The sequence below is a fragment of the Carassius auratus genome, chromosome 40 (assembly GCF_003368295.1).
Source record: "Carassius auratus strain Wakin chromosome 40, ASM336829v1, whole genome shotgun sequence".
Classification (NCBI taxonomy): Eukaryota; Metazoa; Chordata; class Actinopteri; order Cypriniformes; family Cyprinidae; genus Carassius; species Carassius auratus.
In genome coordinates this window covers 3,028,500-3,049,828 of record NC_039282.1, presented here as the reverse complement: position 1 = coordinate 3,049,828, position 21,329 = coordinate 3,028,500, and the positions used below count along the sequence as shown (strand labels likewise).

General features: G+C 41.2%; 1 protein-coding gene across 1 annotated transcript in view; it reads right to left on the bottom strand.

Annotated features, from left to right (window-relative positions):
- The window catches only part of LOC113058250 (septin-5), a 47,818-nt gene extending 30,794 nt beyond the window's left edge, over window positions 1-17,024 (bottom strand). The window contains exons 1-2 of the mRNA XM_026226004.1: window positions 16,825-17,024; window positions 13,081-13,088 (exon numbers count right to left, since the gene is read on the bottom strand). Of these exons, the coding sequence (XP_026081789.1) occupies window positions 13,081-13,088; window positions 16,825-16,876 (60 nt within the window). The 5' untranslated portion in view covers window positions 16,877-17,024. The remainder of the gene's footprint in view (window positions 1-13,080; window positions 13,089-16,824) is intronic.
- Window positions 17,025-21,329: the final 4,305 nt, after the last annotated feature.

Below are 21,329 nucleotides of genomic sequence, written 5' to 3'. Positions count from 1 at the left end.
TTTCCACAATATTTATGCTTGCAGATTTGTTTACATTTTGTGAAACAGACGGAAGAAGATCCATCAGTGCATTTGGTTCGTTATGTTCAGATGTGCGGTTATGTGAGGAGTTTTCACTCTTCTCTGTGTCAGAAGTATTTATACATATATAATACTTTAAAATAGAATTTATTTCAGTGATGCATATCCAAATTTTCATCAGCTGTTACTCCAGTTTTCAGATTCATAATCTTTCAAAAATAATTCTAATATATTTATTTATTACCAGTGCTGGAAACAATTTATTTATTTATTTATTTTTTTTGCTTAGTATTTTTTGGAACCGGGGACATTTTGTTTAGAATTCTTTGATGAATAAAAAGAACATTATTGATAGTAAATTGATAGTAAATGATTTCTGAAGGATTATGTGACACTGAAGACTGGTGTAAAGGCTGATGAATATATATATATATATATATATATATATATATATTCACACACACACACACACACACATAACGTTATCTATATATCTAAATAAAAATAGACTATATATATTCAGTATATGACCCAAAGTAACTAACTACTTTTTTTATCTGATACTTTTTTACTCTTACTCAAGTAAATATTCAGACTAGTACTTTAACTTTTACTTGAGTACAGTTTTTGGGTTCTCTACCCACCTGCATATTGTGCATATTGTCCCAATCAAAAGAGAGTTAAAATAACACTGAAGCAGTGCTGAAGTTAATGAGCTAATTAAACGATTAATTAAGTGCTGATTGGGCAGTAATGATGAACAGCAGCTGTTAACAATCAGAATTACCTAATGAAAGAGAAACACTGAGAAGGGTCTGGCTGCAGACTTGCACTTGCACTCTCAGACTTGCACTCCCAGACACTTGTGCTTCCGCTAGCAACGTCACTTGCAGTCTTTATTATTATTATTTTTTTTTCTATTTATTGATAACTTTTTGTTTGAATCTTTCAACATTTTACAACAGTAGCCAGGTGGTGAAGACAAGAAAAAAGAAACTAAATTACAATGTCACTTGCGTTTGTGTTTATTCACCACCACAGCTTCTTGTCTCCATTGGCAACAAGCACGATTTGTGTCGATTGCAAGTGTTGCAGGCAGAGCCGTGCAGGTATCAGAGAGTGCAAGTAGCGATTGCAAGTGACATTGTAATTTAGTTTATTTTTTTCTTGTCTTCGCCAGCTGGCTACTGTTATAAAATGTTGGGAAATTTAAACAAAACGTAAAAAAAAAAAAAATAATAATAAAAAATAAAGACTGCAAGTGACGTCACTAACGGAAGTGCAAGTGTCTGAGAGTGCAAGTCTGAGAATGCAAGTGCAAGTCTGCAGCCAGACCCTCTTGGAAACACTAGAACTACACCTGACTGTATCTACAGCCTTGGACGAAATCAACTGAAGATAAAACAAAACAAAAAAACAAAATGCCAACATACTTGTGGTCAATGTTTGCTTTAGGTAGTCTCTTGACCCTTTTAATAAATTGAAATAATTTGTTTCTAAGCAATTGCAATATTGTTTCGTAGCTAATGCTTGTGCAATACTGAATCAAACATTGAAGTAGAAAGCTGAGTTTTCACTGTCTGTCTATAACTCATGACAAATGAACATCACTAAGTGGTCTGTCTCTTTGGTTTACTGTCTGACAATCAGCTGTTAGTCCCACTAAACAATTGTTATAATGCTTCAATATTGAAATACAAAAGAAAACTGTATCAGCTCAGGCTTTTAGATATGAACACTTATCATATGACCCTCAACGGTGGTGACAATAACTTTTCATACTGCAGTGCATGATGGGAGTTTTTACTATGATGTTACCCAGCATTCATTGCAGCATGAAGCATTTTGTTGATTGTCACAATTGTTGAGTTACATTTGCTGGTTCTTAAAGTGTCTGTGTGTGTGTGTAAATGATACTGGACTTTATATAAGTATTATATTTAAAATTCATGCACTATAACTATTAGAGCAACGCTTTGGATACTGTAGCTTTGCAAGATTGATTATGCAAAAGCTACACATATAATTGAAAAACATTATTTTGACTGTAATCAGATCAGCTCATGATGATTATCTGATCTTTCTGCTTTACAACAGCTCATGCATTTTTACAGAGAGAGATCTAACGCAGGAGTCAAGTGTCAAGAGCACAACTAAACCAAACACTGATCTCCATGATGGTGACATCATTTTAACCAATAAAACACCAACATCTGATCCTCTGTAATTCTCAATAACAGCAGGTGCTCATTACTCATGCAAAATCTTCATTTAATTAGTCTCTTAATTATATCATTATCTTTAATTATTTGAGGACCTGGGATATTACTTCAAGACTTGCTTATGACTTGAATGTCCCACCTCTGGGCTGAAGTCAGTTGTAGTTCTTGCGTTTGTCTTTGCTTCAATGATTCTGCTCGTTAACAGAAGCTATTCATCACGAATGCTCAATCAGCACTTAATTATCTCATGAACTTTAAGAACTTTTGACCGTAGTGTTATTTTTATCTCTGTAGATTGGGACAATATGCACTCTTGAGCCGAGATGATATAACGCTGGAAATTTTGCTGTATAGGTTTTGCCAGACAGTTTCTATGAGGTTGCAGGGGTGTTGTGGTCTTTGCTAGGGAGCATTGGCTGGTTTCCATGTTAGTTCTTACTACAGTGTTGAATACTTGGGCTTTGAGTCTTTGAAAATCCCAAATAATCCTGCAAGAGCAACAGAAACAGTTCTGCTCGCCTCAGCTGCCTTCTGTGTTTCAGCACTCATTCCAGGGCTCGACCTGTATGTGCACCTATAGTACAATCACACATTTAATTGAGGAGCTGTACACTAAAATGACAACATTTCAGAAGGGAAACAATTTTAGATGAGTTGAGATGAACACTAGTAATTTACAAGCACTATTTTACTTCTTACCGGGCAGCTCTTTTGTTTTTCCACTTGCGCTGAGAATATTAATCATGCAGAACTACACATCAGCGGTAGCATATTTATTTTTTCAATTTGAGTTGTATGTATTTATTTCACACAAAAGAAATGAGGACCTTCTTTGGGTGAAATAAAGGTAAAATCCCGCACATTGATTTTCACTACAATCAGCTGAGGGAGCAGAGCTGATGTGAGACTGCTAACGCATGAGAGATTACAGGAGGAAGTGATGTCAGATAGATGGTGTGAAGGTCTCTTCTGAACACTGGGAAGTGGGAAGATGAGGTGAGCAGAAGTGAGAGTAAACGGGATAAAAACAGCCGTTGGAGGAAATAAGAGCCCTTCTTCATGACAGACCTCAGTCCCGGACACCTTCATGAGGAGCTAGACCTGATCCATCAACCAACCAATCAACTGTCATCACATCTTCATCTGAGTGAACGTCTGCACATTCATAGAGAATGGCCTGGAGAAGAGAGAAATCATTGTCTTTGTCTGAATTAAATATCAGTCTAGGAAAATGAATTGAGATTCAAACATTCACACAAGAGACGGATTTGAACAGCACACTGTTAAATGCATCAGCAGCAGAAAATAAAATGACTGGAATTCACCACATCACAGGAGAATGTATTTCATGGCCACTTGGAAAGGCTGAACTTTTCGAGGTGACCTCTGTCTGAATTCTCAGGCTGACTCTAAAAATAAGCCAGAAATCTCCCAAGATGCAATGCCTCACTCTGACCTGTCTAGTTCAAAAGAAAACAATACTGTTTCTTCTCAATCGGTCCCATTATTTCTGCAAGCAGTCCATGCATTCAGGACCAGGTTTGGGCTCTGGATCGGCCACTCTCGGTTTCTTCCAAACACATCCAGTGATCCAGTGAAATATGAAGCACTTCTACCTGAGAACTTCAAATAAATATTTCCCCTTCCTTTCCTTTTAACTAAGGTCCCAAAGCGTTGCATGAAATCCAGAGCCAATTCAATCACTTCTGTGACATTATGAGTCAAACAATGTGAAGAGAATCTAGGCTTTGTTTCTTAGGTGCAAAGTTTGACAGCAGAACAGAGTCAGTTTGCCGTCCCTGGATTGTAGGAGCTTCGCTCACCTCCTGAAACACACGTTTGAAGAGGCTTCTTGATTGGTACATCAAGGCTAAAGATCAGTCTACCCACCAGAGGTCTCCACTTATCCCAGAGCTTTGTTACTATTGCCATAACCTTGAAGTTAACCAACATGAAATTACTATTCTAGCTATTAGCAATATTTTAGAAAGGCTTCAAACACAAAGCATTTTTTATTGTGCAAAATAACAAAAGGAATTAGAAAAAATGTACACTTGTATGGTTTAATATAACACAAATTATGTCTCTTGCTGAAATATGTAGCAGAAACCCATGAAAGAGTTACGTTATTTAAACAAATCCACAATATTTTGTACATATTTTGGACTATGGGGGGGGGGGGGGGGTGCATTACTTGGATGATGTGAAATGGTTGCACTCGGTGAGCTACTACTACCTGTTGCTATTTTTAATCGCAACACAACTGCTACAAATAAAATACTACTACAATGCCCCATTGTGTGGCTTTTGGTTGTAATTTTCAAAGGCCAACAAGAGAAGCGATGTAAGTCTTCACTGCTTTCCTAGCGATGAGAAGAGGAAGAACGATGCCTGAGGATGAATACAAATTCATAAAGACCTGTGTCTTTGTGCTCTCCACTTTATCCCTGATGCCTTTGAGGCTTTTAGTAGATCACAGCTACTGAAAGAGCTTACAAACAACAGTGACAAGAAGCGCCAGATCCCGTCCTGGCAGGATGACATGATTTACATTATATTAAAAATTACAAGTCTAAATACCCGGGGTTCCCTTTAAATAAAAGCATTTCTACCTGCAGAAATGTGTGTGTGCTTCCAGTGGTGCATCTGAGCCTCACTTGAGCAAACAAATCATTTCATTCAGGACACACACATACACACCAGTCTATCAATGCACAATACAGAAATATAACTGAAAAGAGAAACTCATTCTGATATTAATTCAGAGAGAGAGAGATTCACTTGATAAGGTCATTAACTATAATTGTTACCAAGAGTAACAGAACAGGCAATGAATTCATCTGAACCTCAAAATCATGATCCTCCATATCTGAAACACACTCTACACCCTGACATGCTGAAGTCATTCACTGTAACTGAAAACTCACCAACTGAAAAATAATGAATGGAAAGAGAAGACCAAAAATAAAAACTCAAAAATGTTAATTCAAAATGTTTTGGCTGCAACACGATGCTAATCAGCTAACGATGATCAAACACAAAAGCCCAGAGGGAATAAATACTGAATCGGTTCCTCACTTCAGCAGATGAAGGCTGATCTCGCGGCTCGTCTGACGGCTCCAGCATCATATGTCTGTCCCTGTGTGCTGCAGAGAGCTCAATAACTCTACTACACTCAGCTCAGATTTCAGAGCTTTCCTGCTGGTTACTGCTCACTCTACTCCAGCGGAGACAAGCTGATGTTTGTAAAGTAGCCTGTTAGCATGCAGTGCCACCCTCAGGATCAAACCTCACCCAACCAAATGATGACATCATCACGCCTGATAACACATTCCCAAACACACACTGGGGCTTCAGTGCTTGCAGCGTAGCATGGATTCAGAAAATGAGTTTGTGAGCCTTTGCCAGGGTGCTGTTTCTAAAGTCCTCTGAAAGTTAGGGAGGAGTGTTCTGGTGGTGTCCAGTGCGTCGCTAGGTGCTCGCTGGAGTGTTTCCGGTGGTTTCCAGGACGTCGCTAGGTGCTCGCTGGAGTGTTCCGTGGTTTCCAGTGCGTCGCTAGGTGCTCGCTGGAGTGTTTCCGGTGGTTTCCAGGGCGTCGCTAGGTGCTCGCTGGAGTGTTCCGTGGTTTCCAGTGCGTCGCTAGGTGCTCGCTGGAGTGTTCCGGTGGTTTCCAGGGCGTCGCTAGGTGCTCGCTGGAGTGTTCCGTTGGTTACTAGGGCGTCGCTAGGCGCTCGCTGGAGTGTTCCGTGGTTTCCAGGGCGTCGCTAGGTGCTCTCTGGATTGTTCCGCTAGGGCTCCTTTAATTAGAAGTATATCTCCAGCATGTGTGTTCAGATCAGGGTTGCCAGGATTTCACAACAAATCCTGCCCAGTTGCTTCTCAAAACTAGTCTAAAACTAATCGCGATTCCAGGAGGTTCCCAGATGAAAATAAACGCTTCCCGAGGTTAAAATATACTTTTTTTTTTTGTTTTTTTTTGGCATGGATGTCTTGGTAAAATTCGCATTTTAGGGGCTAAATATCACCTTATTGGTATTGGGGTTGTTTCAAACCGCGGACATGAAAAACAATCGCATACTTCAGGTGGAGTATGAAGTATGGAGGTGGAGCGGCAGTTACTACACAGAGCCGTAGTCTACCGACAACTAACACAAAATTGCTTTCAAAATCAACAAAGAATCGCCACCGATTTTAAAATCGATTTTGTGTAGATTGTCAGTGAATTACAGCTCGGTGTAGTAAATGCCAAACAGTGTTTCCAAGTCTGCGATTGTTTTTCATGTCCGTGGGTCGAAGCAACCCCAATACCAATAACGTGATATTTAGCCCCTAAAATGCAACTTTACCAAGGCACCGATGCCATTAAACTTAAATTTTAATCCCGGAAAGCAATTTTTTATCGGGGAACCTCCTGGAAACGCGATTGGGCTAGTTTTGGAGTAGTTTTCAGAAGCAACTGGGCAGGATTTGTTGTGAAAATCTGGCAACCCTGATCTGAACGCACGTGCTGGAGATATACTACTAATCACAGGAGCCCCTTTACTGATGAGATGAACATGAAAATCGCATTCGATTTTTTGCACAGCTGGTTTCCAGAGCGTCGCTAGGTGCTCGCTGGAGTGTTCCTGTAGTTTCTAGGGCGTCACTAGGTGCTCGTTGGAGTGTTCCGGTTGTACTAGGGCATCGCTTTGTGCTTGCTGGAGTGTTCCGGTGGTTTCTAAGGCATCGCTAGGTGCTCGCTGGAGTGTTCCGCTGGTTTCTAAGGCATCGCTAGGTGCTCGCTGGAGTGTTCCGCTGGTTTCTAGGGCGTCGCTAGGTGCTTGCTGGAGTGTTCTGGGTGGTTTCTAGGGCATCGCTAGGTGCTTGCTGGAGTGTTCTGGGTGGTTTCTAGGGCGTCGCTAGGTGCTCGCTGGAGTGTTCCGGTGGTTTCCAGGGCGTCGCTAGGTGCTCGCTGGAGTGTTCCGGTGGTTTCCAGGGCGTCGCTAGGTGCTCGCTGGAGTATTCCGGTGGTTTCTAGGGTGTTGCTAGGTGCTCACTGGAGTGTTCTGAGTAGTTAGGCTCTGGACTGTGATTTTTTTTCCTACCCATGTGATTATTATTAGTATTTTACACCACAGAAATGAGTGTCTTTGATCAGTACTTTAACTTCACTCCACATGACAGTAGAGGAATTATTACAGACAAACCCAAGTAAACTTCAAACCATCAGATTAATCTATGCAGAAGTACAGATAAAACCATTTATGTGACATGAAGCATCATCTCTGAAGTATATCAGGGGAATATCTGTGGCAATGATAAACATGTGTTTAGTGTGGGTTACCGAGATAAGAATGTCAATACTAATGAATTAGTGGGTCAAAAAGAGTCAAGAGCATCTGTGGTCTGCAGACAGCTGCTCTAATGGACTGTCTCCTCTGCTCAGACTCTCAATGAGATTGTCGCTCAGTTTACACACTTTGTTTCTCAGTTGGTCCAATACAGTCTCATCAAACAGAGTCGGTTCATGTATCTGGACGTCTGTCAGGTGACTGAGCCTTGTCTGGATAGCTGTAAGGAAATGTTTGATTCAGAAGTTTGTGAGGCTTATATCCTGACAGGACGTTCACCAGTTCTTTATATCTTCGGTCATTACAGGTCAAGGCCTGCATTAACTTCATATTCTTTGTGATCTACACAATAAAAAAAGTGTTTCTCTTCTAAACTGTATTTGCTTTCTTTTAAATGTCATTCTCTAAAATATGCAGCTGACTATATTAAATTATGCAGGCATATATATTTGCCAACACAACATAAAACCATTTCTACCATATGGTGGGGACGGAATTGTGCTTTGAGAAGGCAGGCAAACCTCCGGAACCGTCTCAGTTTAACAGAGATCTGTATTTAGGCATTGTCCAGTGACTGCAGGAGTGAATCTACAGGTCCTGAATGTTTAACACAAGCTGAGATGACTGACAGTAAGCTTTCAGCATACGTGTGTGTGTGTGTGTGTGTTTGTTTGTTTGGTGCAAGAAGGGAAGGACACACATATTAAACTCTTTAATGGCTGAATGAAAAACACATGTTGGGTCTCTCACACACATTTCGGTCATATCTTTACCTCATTCATTTATCTTGGATGCTTAGAGTTATGCTTATAAAGATGAAATAGCAGGAGATAATACCAGTACATCATTCATGAAATACTCTGCTGTTAGATTCAGTGTTTAAACCAAACTTTACTTTCAACAACAAACAAAAAAATCAGACAGCCTGAACTACAGTGCATGGGTATGATGATGGTTTTTGTGCTCCTGGTCACTGTACTGTATGGAAAAGAGCAGCATGAGCTTAAAGCAAACCTCTGCTTCATCTCAGAATGTGAAGAGTGTGAATAAACAACTGACTGGAGCGGTTGTAGTTAGGAAGTGAATATCTAGATGTTGTGAACATCCAAACAGATGTGAAGGTAATGTGAGTCAGCCAGAAGAAACACACTAAAGTGTCATGAATGTCTTTGTTAAACATCACATCAGTGTGGCTCCACATTCCACACACAGGTCCTTAGTTTTATCTCCCTGCTGTTGAGGACCTGTATTACAGTGATGTGAGCCCAGGCTCTGTGTTTGTGTCGGTTCAGTCTAGCAGCAGCGGTTAACTGTGGTAAATCACTGTATAACACCGAGCACACTGCAGCAGCTCTCAGTGTGTGTGTGTGTCGCCAGTGTCTTCCAGGGCTGGGGTGTAGAATCCTGTTCAGAAGCGGCAGGGATCCAGGCCTGTCGTCCAGTGTTACATCCAGCACATTTACTGCTTCCTGTCACTGCCGGCACATCTGGAGGCGTTTAGGGCACAGCTTGCAGCTCCACACCCTGTCTGTCACCTCCACCAGTCCAGTGTTATTCCAACAACACAATCAGTTATTTACTGAAAGAGCAGATCAGCTACAACCAGTTTTAGCTTTTGGTACTAAAGAGTGAAGAACCTGTCAAACTAGTCAAGCCAGATGTAGCAATAAACATATCTAACAGCAGTATGATGCCAAACTGAAGTCCAGTTTTCAACTTAAACATCAAGAATAAAGAAGTAAACCTTTAAAAGAATGACATGACTTCTGATTTATTCAGCACACTGTAACTCAAAGAGCTAACGGAGCTGATTGTGGGTTAAAGTCTCACTCCGTACTGCACAAGCAGCATGTGGCTGACGGCAGCCAATCACATTAACATGACATAATAAAAAGATGAAAAAGTGTCATGGAGCGATGCGTGTCTGATAGAAGAGGTCAGGATGGCTCCAGTGCACTGGATAAACTGTATACAGAACATCTGCATTCTGCAGAACAGTAGATCAGCAATATGCGGTTATGAAAATTCTCTTTATCACAGCATATCATCATTTGTATGACAAGCATTTCTCAAATGAGACATTTGAAACTCATTTTGTCTGATCGGTGACTTTCAAACCACATGCCAACAGCGCTTGGTTGCTGCCAGATCTCCTGGGCTCACACAGGGCCATGAGAACCAGGCTGGGGTGTATTTATAGAAAAGCCTCTGAAAGGCAAGCGTCTTTGGGTGTTCACAGGCATTCCAGAGTCATTCCAGACCACAAGACCCGGAATGAGCCAGAGAAACGACAGACGGGAGGATGGAGCCGTTCTGTGCGGCTGGAACAGGAAGTGAGTTCATCTGTGCAGAGACACTCTCATGCATGTGCACGAAATAATAAGTTTTCATTATTATTATGCTGCAATATGTTAATAGTTCACATATTAAGCTGTAATATCTTAGAAAACAAAATGAAAGATAATAATTTTTTATGTATTGTTTAAAATGTAATACAAATTAAAATAAAGCAAAGACAAGAGTTACTGATGTTACCGAGTGACATGGACAGCTGTGAAAAAAGGTTGTGGTTGTTTTGCATTGTGTCCAAAATGTGAGGAAGAGTGTTGAAGAAGGACCATAAATAACATCGTTCTGTCTACCCCTCATTGATCTCAGCTACAACAAAGTTCTTGTTCAGCAGTTTCACTTGAATTTTAAGTTTCAAACTTTTCATGAACAGAAAGCTAGAGTTCACCAGCTCTGTAATAAGCTCGGTAATTAGAAAGTACTATTGTAATAGCCACAGATGTTACTCGCAACATAAGTTACATACTCAGATCCAAGTAACTAGTAAAAAGTAACATTAACTACTTTTCCAGATCAGTAACGCCAGAACTGTTTTCTCCTGCACTAACAGCTCTCCTGTCCTCATGTGAGAGAATCAGGAGTGAGTTCAGAGGCCGTATGTGTGCTGTAGATAAAGACTAAAACATAAAATAAAATCAAATAATGAATAATAAAAACTTATTGCTTATGAGTAGGGTTGGAAACCGAGAACTGGTTCTTATTAAGATCTGGTTCTGTTTTTGAAAAGAGCCAGAACCGTGAGCAATTTTGAAGTTTCGATTCCGAAAACGGTTGTGGTGCCTTGAGCCGGTGTTCTGATGATTAACCTAAAGGTGTAAAGTGTTTACTACACTACAATCCTTCATGCTCACTGAGGTCACAAAATTGTCAAAGAACCCAAACAAATCACCAATCACCATTATGGAGTCTTCAAAACAATCACAGCAGTAAAACACTAGTTCCAGACTTTATCATGTGAACTCACAGTAAAACAAGAGCAGTAAACGACTGATGTTTGCATCATTCTGCTGTTCATTCACAGTCATTTGTAAAAAATGACCCAGCATGCATTGATTTCACAGCATATTTCAAACTACAGTAATTTATTGTAAATTAATACTCTTTAATCCTGTAAATTCCTGGCGATTGTTTTTATCAGTTGAGTGTAGGAGTGTAGTGAAAGTCTTGAGGAGGGTGGAGAGATTCCACGAGGCTGACGTCATCAATCATAAAGACTGCTCTATAGACGCTTTTGTTGTGAGATATTTAAAGCCGTGGCTTTACTGGGCGCACAGGTTAGAGAGGTTCTGGGAGGAACCGCTGGGTGTTTCCAACACACCCGCTCAACTGAGAACACTTAAAGACCGAGAAACACAGACTGTAAGAGTCTGCGAGTCAACGTGCCAGTTAAAGGCCTAATGAAGCCCAAATATAGGCAGGAACTGCAGGCATCAAAGACACACTCACGCGGTTGTACAGTAGGCACATATCTGCGGTCAGAAGGCGTCTGCACATCTAAAACTGGATGGGATGACATCACAACCTCAGAGTTGGCTTCACTGCAGTTCTGGGCCTTTTTCTGTGTTTACTGCACTAGAAGCACCACAGAGAGATCTCCACCACACCCAAAACGATCACCAGCATCCATCGTGGAGAGAGAAGAGCACATACTAGACTGCGGATGCTACAAATAGCATGTTATTGTAGAGCGGTTTGTCATCGGTTCTATAGTGGGTTGTGATTCCAGCCAGGGGATTGAAAACAAAAACTCCTGTCAGTCTTTCAGACACCCTCAGAACAGGCCGAATCCACAACACACACTTTCACCGTCCTTTGTTTTCCATCAGCAATGCTAGTGAAAACATGATTTGAAGACAACCTACACCAGAGCTTCATCAGTAGACACTTAACACAAATGAAAAGCCCTGATGTATTCATCCTCATGTCGATGTGATGCTCAGTTCTATTCCTCAGAACCTAAATGAACTGGGGCGGACTCAAAAATGGGATCTTTTGGGTCTGTTCCTCACACAAAGCTATTGTATGGATCATGTTTATGGTATTTTTATGCTGGCTGACGTTTTATGAGGGTAACATTGTTACATAACATGGAGTGAACAAAACAACTTTCAATCTTCCATCTTTGCTTTACTAATGGAGCGGAAAATACAAATGAGGAAACAATATTATTTCAAGCAAAGACCAACGACAGCATTGGAACAAAAGATCAGAAAACTGTTTAATAGTTTCACTGTTTGTCCTACTGTTCCTCTTTGAGAAGAAGCCTGCTGGGAGTTTCAGAAGATCTCAATAGTTTCCCAAAGTGTGTGTCCATCACAAGTCAAATGAGGATCTCAAAATGAGCTCAAACGTTCATCTCTTCCATGACCAGATGATCTGAGCTGCTCTACACAGCAGAGTCAGGTCTAGCTCAGTCATGTCTAGGATAGCAGTACTTGTGTTTTAGGAGAAACATCTGACGCATTAAAACCACCGGCATGAACACGTGTAAAATAAACGAGATGCTCTTGACACCAACACACTGTTTGTCCTCAGATCAACACAATCAAACACAGCTGCAGAGCCATGTGTCCGTCAGTCCCCAGAGCATGCTGGGAAACAGAAGGAGTCTGCACTCATCATGACAGGTACTGAACTGGGGTTAATGTGAGAGCTAACAGCGAGGTTTGTCTGTCCGGCTCATCATCACTGCACCTACCCTTCATCAGGCAGCATTCCTCAGAACCCCACCGGACAAGAAAAACTGGGTTTGGTGAAACCAGTGACCAAACCCTCTCTTGAGCAACAGCAGGAATGAGAAACTGCTCAGGGATTATTCACAGCAGGAGAACTCCTCTCTCATCATAAGAATGGCCTGATAGTGGGAGATACTGCAGCAATAGATGGATAACCTTTAACCTCTGCCAGACCTCATCCCATAATGCACTTATTTTCATTTACTGTATTTATTTGGGGGACTGCAGCTGGACACCACTCACTGAATGAAGCAAGCAGAAGAAAAGGTCCTGTGACAACACATCTCTACAGAGGTCCTTCATCACGCGTAAGGCAGTCACACTATCTTAAACAGTCTGCAGTTTGAAGTAGAGTATGAGCAGTCCTGTGTGCTCCTACACACCGCACTTAGAGATCTAAAGCACATGTGAACACTGGCTTACCTCATCCTCTGATCAACGGGACAGTTTGGATCCCACAGCACGACCAACCCAGAGAGAAAGAGAGAAGAGAACAAGATCAACACACTTCAAAACATATTAGAAATAATGCAAATGTGATGTCAAAACAGGACACAATGAGACTGAGATTCATAATGAAGTACACAGAATGACCGGAGCACTGTCTGGACTGCTGTGGTGTGATGTTGGACATGAAAACAGCAGCAGATCCCGAGTTTCCGCTCCGCAGGTAGTGTCCTAAAGTGCTTTACGCTGTTAAACCCTCGTACGGAGAACACATGCTCTTCTGGAGCTCACAGACAGCCCTTCACACTGCTTCAGAAAAGACCCATGCCAGAGTTTTACATCATTGAGGAACTTTAATCAAACAAGAAAAGGAGAAAAGCATCTGTAAAAAGCACAGACACCTTACAGCTCACATTACACTTTTGAAATGTAGCACATTATTAAACAGCCCTGACAATACAATGACTGGCTAATAATAGGCTTAATATAATCTTAATCCACAGTAAGATCATGCAGTTACCTTAGCTTATTCTCTCTTGCATTAGTACACTGTACACAGTGCATGTGCTGTAAAATACAGTGTAAAAAGTGTCAGTACACTTGGCCTAGAGCAGCGGTTTCAAACTCCGTTCCAGCCCTGCTCCAACACACACACACACACACATCGTGTAGTTTTGACATGAACCTAAAGGACCTGATTAGCTGGATCAGGTGTGTTTAATTGGGGTTGAATGAAGCTCTGCAGGTCTCCAGCGCTCCAGGAACTGAGTTTGACAGCCCTGCTCTAGAGAGTTTCTCTCTAAACGTAATTCTGTATATTTCTGTGAATATGTTCCTGCTCTCGTAGCTGTGTGTGTATGAATCCAGAGTCACTCATCGACGTCACTGCTGCTGCCAGATCAAACCTGGGCCTGTACCATGATGATAGCTGAACAAATTCAGAGTTACAGGATTAGTTTTGAGATGACAGAAACCAAACCTCTCCAGTCCGGCTCTGTTGGTACCATGATGCTGTTCATCAACTTTCTTGGTCAACTCATAACACATGAATATGTGACATCACAGGTGAACAGCCAATCATGGCCTTGCAACACAAAGAAAGTTTGATTTACTTATCGCGAGAGACCAGCCAGATTCAAAACTAAATGTTAAAGGTTTTTCTAAAGGTTAAGAGAATGAAGAATATGACACATTTAAACATTGTATGAAATATGAAGGACAAATAAAAAAAAAAGATCTTGCTCTATCAGTGCAGTGACACGTGAAACTCGTTAACTTAGTTTATACATCTGAAAATATATAGTGATAGACTCGAAGGTCATATAAGGTCAGATTTTGTATTTTTTTAATAGTACAATCTTTTGATACTACAGCTTATATCTGTATCTTATCTGTATACATTAATATTTATGTATTATGATTTATAATAACTGTTAAAGTAAAATTGCTTGTGTGTAAAAGATAATTTTTTTCTATAAGCATTAGTGACCTTTAATTTGGAGCAAGATAAACTGGAGTGACTGTGTCAGACATGTGTCACTTCTCTCACATCTGATTGGTCCAGCTTCAGTTTGAGATCTCTGACCCAGAACATAACCTGACCTGGAGCAGGTTAACCCTGGAGTGTAAGTTACTATTGCAATAAACGCTGCTAAAGTCCAAGCCACTTACTGTGGTACCTAAAACCCAGGATTGGTGCAAACTAACCTGAAACTTACCTAGCTAGCCAGCTAATCTATCTTATGGTACAGGCCCCAGAGCTCTCGCACCCGTTTAACACATTCCTCTATTTCTGCAGTTCAGCTGACATAAATCTAAGCAGAGATGTGTTTTCCGAGCACTAGCCCAGGAATGCTAGCCGCGAGCTCCTCTAAGTGATCTGGCATCTGACCGCAGACTGCAGCTCTCACAACTGTTGATTCAGCTGGACGTCCCCTGTCCACGAGGGGAATCAGCGCTCCTGCAGGCTTGTGTGTGGCTCATTCTTATCAGGTTTAGTGGATCTTCTAGATGGGTGTCCTGGTGCTGTGTTGAGGGTTTGACTGCTATGAACAGCACTGGACCTGATGACTGTGTTCAGAAGCGAAGAGTAGCGTGCTGCAATACTCTCTCATCTCTGTTCAATTAGTATGTAAAATACTGTACACCTTATTCAATCAGAGAAACATTCAAACAGCAGTACAATGGCACTGCATTGTGGGATACAGCATCGCACATTCAGCTGTATAGTAGTAGCTCATTCACACGTTACTCATGGAGTAATGTAGTATCAGTAGTAAGATGTGAACAATCTGTTCTGATCAGACACTACAGTGTGTGTTGTTCTCGCAGGAGCAGCGTGGGGCTTCATCAGAGGCATGGATCCTGCTGGACAGCAGCGGGACTGCAGATGGTCAACAGTCTGTGTGCTTCCTTCTTCCACTCTTCTCTCCACAGGATCGTGACGTAAACACTGCTGGTGCACGCTCTTCTCCAGCATCGGATCATCCAGTGCCTCTGAAACCTGCTTCCTTTACACTGTGATTCCTCTGTGCAACACGGATGGAAGATGATCACAGATCCAGCTAGAGAGTGCACACACCTGTCAGGGACCGAGCACACTCACTGTCCTGCTGTACTAAACTCTGTTAAGAGAGCACAGTGAGCGTCGATGCTCCCTGCTTTAACGGTGCACTGCGGGAGCTTTTAGGGAGCAATCACTGCAGCACACGGGAAGCATACTGGAACTCAAATGGCCCTTAAAACCCACCCAATTCCTTCTCAAAACTAGTCCAGAACTAGCACAATTGTGTTTCGAGGGGGTTCCCACATTAAATCTCATCCTGGGGGTCAATATTTTTTTATTTTTTTTTGGCAGGGCTCCCGGGTAAAATTAACATATCATGTTTAATATGGCGTTATTGGTTGCTTTAACCCACGGACATGAAAAACAACCCTCGGCTGCAGTTTTAAAGTAGCCTAGTTTCGCAGGAAAACAGCGGACTTGGCCACACTGATTAGAATGAGCCGTAGTTTCTGAAGCGTGCAGTCACTGAACGCAGGACAGAGAAAAGGGCAGAGCACTGAAAGCACAATGAAAGAACAAGTGTTGATAGCTCATACTTGTGCTTCACTCAGCACTGCACACACTCTCGACCAATCAGAGCGCTGCAGACATCACCAGCGCACATTATTTCATAACATCAGCTTTTCTGAATATGGGTGTCATCAATACTTGTGGCATGTAGTAACTGTTTGATCAAAATAACCAGAATATGATTAATTGCCTTGCCTAGCAATTAAAAGGTGACATACTACAGTGTTCTGGCTGGTTGCTATGGTGTTGCCAAGCAGCTGTGAAATGCTGGCTGGTTGCTAGGTGGTAGCTAGGATGTTACCAGTGCATAGATGATTAGGACTGTTACAATCAGCACTTGAGAGGGAAAACAATACATGATGATCTCTGAATAACACAATGTCACAGTGAAGCAAACAGAGGCTGCAGTGAAACAGTGTGTCTCTCTGTAAGATTGAGTCTCTCGTGACAGCATGAACCAATCTCTGAACTGAAGATGTGAGCTGTGTGACAATGCGATACTTCACGCTTCACGCAGCAGAAAGCGTTCTTGCCCTGGTCTCAGTCTGTTCGGGTGGCTCAGTGAAGTGCCCTCAGCAGTGAGCAGCGCAGTTCGGCTCCTGCGCAGGGATCACACACACTTAACAGAGAGAGTAATCACTTACCGTGGCTGAAGAGCACAGTCCTGAAGCGGTTGTTGACAGTCGAGTTTTCCATCGTTATATCCTAAATGTCCTCTCGTCTCCCTAAACGCTTCTCTCTGACAAATACAGCGCCTCCTGAGCAAACAGACAGTTGTGTTGATGCAGTGAACGTCTGACTGACTGACCGCTTCCTCACTTCACTGAGCGCTTTAAATGCAGCTCCACGCCGCCGTGACGTCACGCACTGCCTCCCGGATGACGTCACGCGCCCCATCAAAACAATCGCACATGGACGAGACAAAGCTTTATTTAGTATTCATAAATGAAAATATGGAGGAAATAAGACTTTGTTTTTTTATTTTAAGAGCACAAATTTAGCAATACCTAAATACAAAATTGGGGCTGAAAAATAAGAAAGCTGCAAAATGCGTTTCAATCTATTTCGCATTTTTGTTTAACATTTAAATGAGCCACTGATTATGTATATGTATTTTATTGTCTTTATTTTTTCTTTACTTTTTGTACCCCCTGACTGCTGTTGTAATTCCTAAAAGTCAAATAAAAAATAAATAAAAAACATGGACTAGACAAAACGCATCTATGTTTCCAAGAAAATTTCTTTTAATCCTAAAATTAAAAAAGCAAAACTAATATTTAACAATTATCTTCATAGATATCTATTCTTACTGGGAATAATGATTTAAATAATAGCAGAAGGTCTGTCTCGTTTTATATAGGCCTACCCTTTTTATTTGTTTATTATAATACATGTAAACAAATTATTATTATTATTATTATTATTATTATTATTATTTTTTTATTTTTTTTATTTTTTTTGGAATAACAAACCAGATTTACTATTTCAAAGTAAATTGGGTTAAGAATTGTGAATTTACCACATTCTATTTGGTAGTTTATTCCACACAATATCTATAAAAATCTAGGAGGTCTTAGATTTTCTTTAACTTAGGGTAAGGGTTAGGGTTAGTTTTCCCCTTCTAAGCTCCCCTTTACACTTTCTAAATTCCATGAACAGGCACTTTTGACATGGAAACTTAGGGTTAGGTTAGTGTTTACAGTTGCTTTCAGTGCTCTGCCCTTTTCTCTGTCCTGCGTTCAGTGACTGCACGCTTCAGAAACTAGGCTCATGTTTTGTTAAAAATTTCTCCCGACATAAAGTGAAGCTATGGAACAAGGAGGCTATTTTAGTTGTACATTTTTCTTGAATTGGCATGAAAAAGGTATTAACTATCTTTGTGATGTTTTAGATCCTGCAGTGAGTGTTTACTCTAACTGTTATTTCATGTTGAAATACAATTTCCTTGTTGTTCATGAGGAATTTCTCTCAATTGTTAATGCTATACCAAATGGTCTTGTTCACTCAATGAAATGTCATCTATCGTTGAAGTGATTGTAAAAAGAGAGCAGGATTTTTTGGTTGATGACAGGTGTATTTGTGACCCAAAATGTAATAATACAATTATAAGAAATGTGTTTAAGTCAAGGAAAAGAGTTCATCCGAGGGGAATTGTTTTTGGAATTCTTTAATAGATAAGATTAACTGGAAAAAAAGCATTGCTCTGACCTTATAAATTCTGTCCCTAACAAAGTAAAATAATTATATTTAAAGATTTTGCATAATATCTACCCCAATAATGAGATTACACCAACATTTGGTAATCCTCATTTGAGTTGTAATTTCTGTCATTTCAGTATTGAGTCTATTGATTATCTTTATTTCAAATGCTCCCTTATTAAGGAATTTTGGTTATTTGTTGACATTGATTTAACTACTGTATGTGTGGTATATATTGTTATTTTTGTCACTGTAAACATAACATAGAATATAAGAAAAAAAAGTTATTCATAGTTTTTTGACACATGTAGTATATATATATATATATATATATATATATATATATATATATATATATATATATATATATATATATATATATATATATACATAATATATATATATGTTATGTTATATAGACAAGTAAATAGTAATAACTGAACAAATGACCATGATATCATTATTAATTGTATGGTATTGTTCAAATGTGTTAGAAATATTAAAAAAGTACTCATATACACAATTAAATCATTTCAGTTTTATGTCAAAAACCAACAAACAGCGAATAAAATGAGTAGCAAAAGTTTTATGATGGGGAATTAATTGTCTAGAATTGCCAAGAAATCCAAAAAAAAAAAAAAAAAAAAACAGATTAATAACGCTGTACCTCATGCTCCTGTGGGATGCTATAGAAGAAGAAGACTAATGGACACAATAGGTGCCTACCGTAACTGATAACTGGTAGTTGTTTTTTCTCTTCCCTTCATTGTTACAGACTTTTAGTTTGTCTCTTATTAGTTTTCTTTTCCTTTTTTCTAGTTTGCGCCCTTCATTAGCTGTTGATGATTATAGGATGAGTTATCTTGTGTTTCATTAATTAACCTGGTCTGTAGCGGTGCTGTAGGTGCCGTGTTAGTAAATTAACCTGGTCTGTAGCGGTGCTGTAAGTGCCGTGTTGGTAAATTAACCTGGTCTGTAGCGGTGCTGTTGGTGCCGTGTTAGTAAATTAACCTGGTCTGTAGCGGTGCTGTAGGCGCCGTGTTGGTAAATTAACTTGGTCTGTAGCGGTGCTGTAAGTGCCGTGTTGGTAAATTAACCTGGTCTGTAGCAGTGCTGTAGGTGCCGTGTTAGTAAATTAACCTGGTCTTTAGCGGTGCTGTAGGTGCCGTGTTAGTAAATTAACTTGGTCTGTAGCGGTGCTGTAGGCGCCGTGTTGGTAAATTAACCTGGTCTGTAGCAGTGCTGTAGGCGCTATGTTGGTAAATTAAACTGGTCTGTAGCGGTGCTGTAGGCGCCGTGTTGGTAAATTAACCTGGTCTGTAGCGGTGCTGTAGGCGCCGTGTTGGTGAATTAACCTGGTCTGTAGCGGTGCTTTAGGTGCTGTGTGGTTAAAATAAACTGGTCTGTAGCGGTGCTGTAGGCGCCGTGTTGGTAAATTAACCTGGTCTGTAGTGGTGCTGTAGGCGCCGTGTTGATAAATTAACCTGGTCTGTAGCGGTGATGTAGGCGCCGTGTTGGTAAATTAACCTGGTCTGTAGCGGTGCTGTAGGCGCCGTGTTGGTAAATTAACCTGGTCTGTAGCGGTGCTGTAGGCGCCGTGTTGGTGAATTAACCTGGTCTGTAGCGGTGCTTTAGGTGCTGTGTGGTTAAAATAAACTGGTCTGTAGCGGTGCTGTAGGCGCCGTGTTGGTAAATTAACCTGGTCTGTAGCGGTGCTGTAGGCGCTATGTTGGTAAATTAACCTGGTCTGTAGCGGTGATGTAGGCGCCGTGTTGGTAAATTAACCTGGTCTGTAGCGGTGCTGTAGGCGCCGTGTTGGTAAATTAACCTGGTCTGTAGCGGTGCTGTAGGCGCCGTGTTGGTAAATTAACCTGGTCTGTAGCGGTGCTGTAGGTGCCGTGTTGGTAAATTAACCTGGTCTGTAGCGGTGCTGTAGGCGCCGTGTTGGTAAATTAACCTGGTCTGTAGCGGTGCTGTAGGCGCCGTGTTGGTAAATTAACCTGGTCTGTAGCGGTGCTGTCGGTGCTGTATTGGTAAATTAACCTGGTCTGTAGCGGTACTGTAGGCGCCGTGTTGGTAAATTAACCTGGTCTGTAGCGGTGCTGTAGGCGCCGTGTTGGTAAATTAACCTGGTCTGTAGCGGTGATGTAGGCGCTGTGTTGGTAAATTAACCTGGTCTGTAGCGGTGCTGTAGGCGCCTTGTTGGTAAATTAACCTGGTCTGTAGCTGTGCTGTAGGTGCCGTGTGGGTAAATTAACCTGGTCTGTAGCGGTGCTGTAGGCGCCGTTTTGGTAAATTAACGTGGATTGTAGCGGTGCTGTAGGCGCCGTGTTGGTAAATTAACCTGGTCTGTAGCGGCGGTGCTGTAGGCGCCGTGTGGGTAAATTAACCTGGTCTGTAGCGGTGCTGTAGGCGCCATGTTGGTAAATTAACCTGGTTTGTAGTGGTGCTGTAGGCGCTGTGTTGGTAAATTAACCTGGTCTGTAGCGGTGCTTTAGGTGCTGTGTGGTTAAAATAAACTGGTCTGTAGCGGTGCTGTAGGTGCCGTGTTGGTAAATTAACCTGGTCTGTACGTGTTGGTAAATTAACCTGGACTGTAGCAGTGCTGTAGGCACCATGTTGGTAAATTAACCTGGTCTATAGCGTTGCTGTAGGCGTCGTGTTGGTAAATTAACCTGGTCTGTAGCGGTTCTGTAAGCGCTGTGTTGGTAAATTAACCTGGTCTGTAGCGGTGCTGTAGGTGCCGTGTTGGTAAATTAACCTGGTCTGTAGCGGTGCTGTAGGCGCTGTGTTGGTAAATTAACCTGGTCTGTACGTGTTGGTAAATTAACCTGGTCTGTAGCGGTGCTGTAAGCGCTGTGTTGGTAAATTAACCTGGTCTGTACGTGTTGGTAAATTAACCTGGTCTGTAGCGGTGCTGTAAGCGCTGTGTTGGTAAATTAACCTGGTC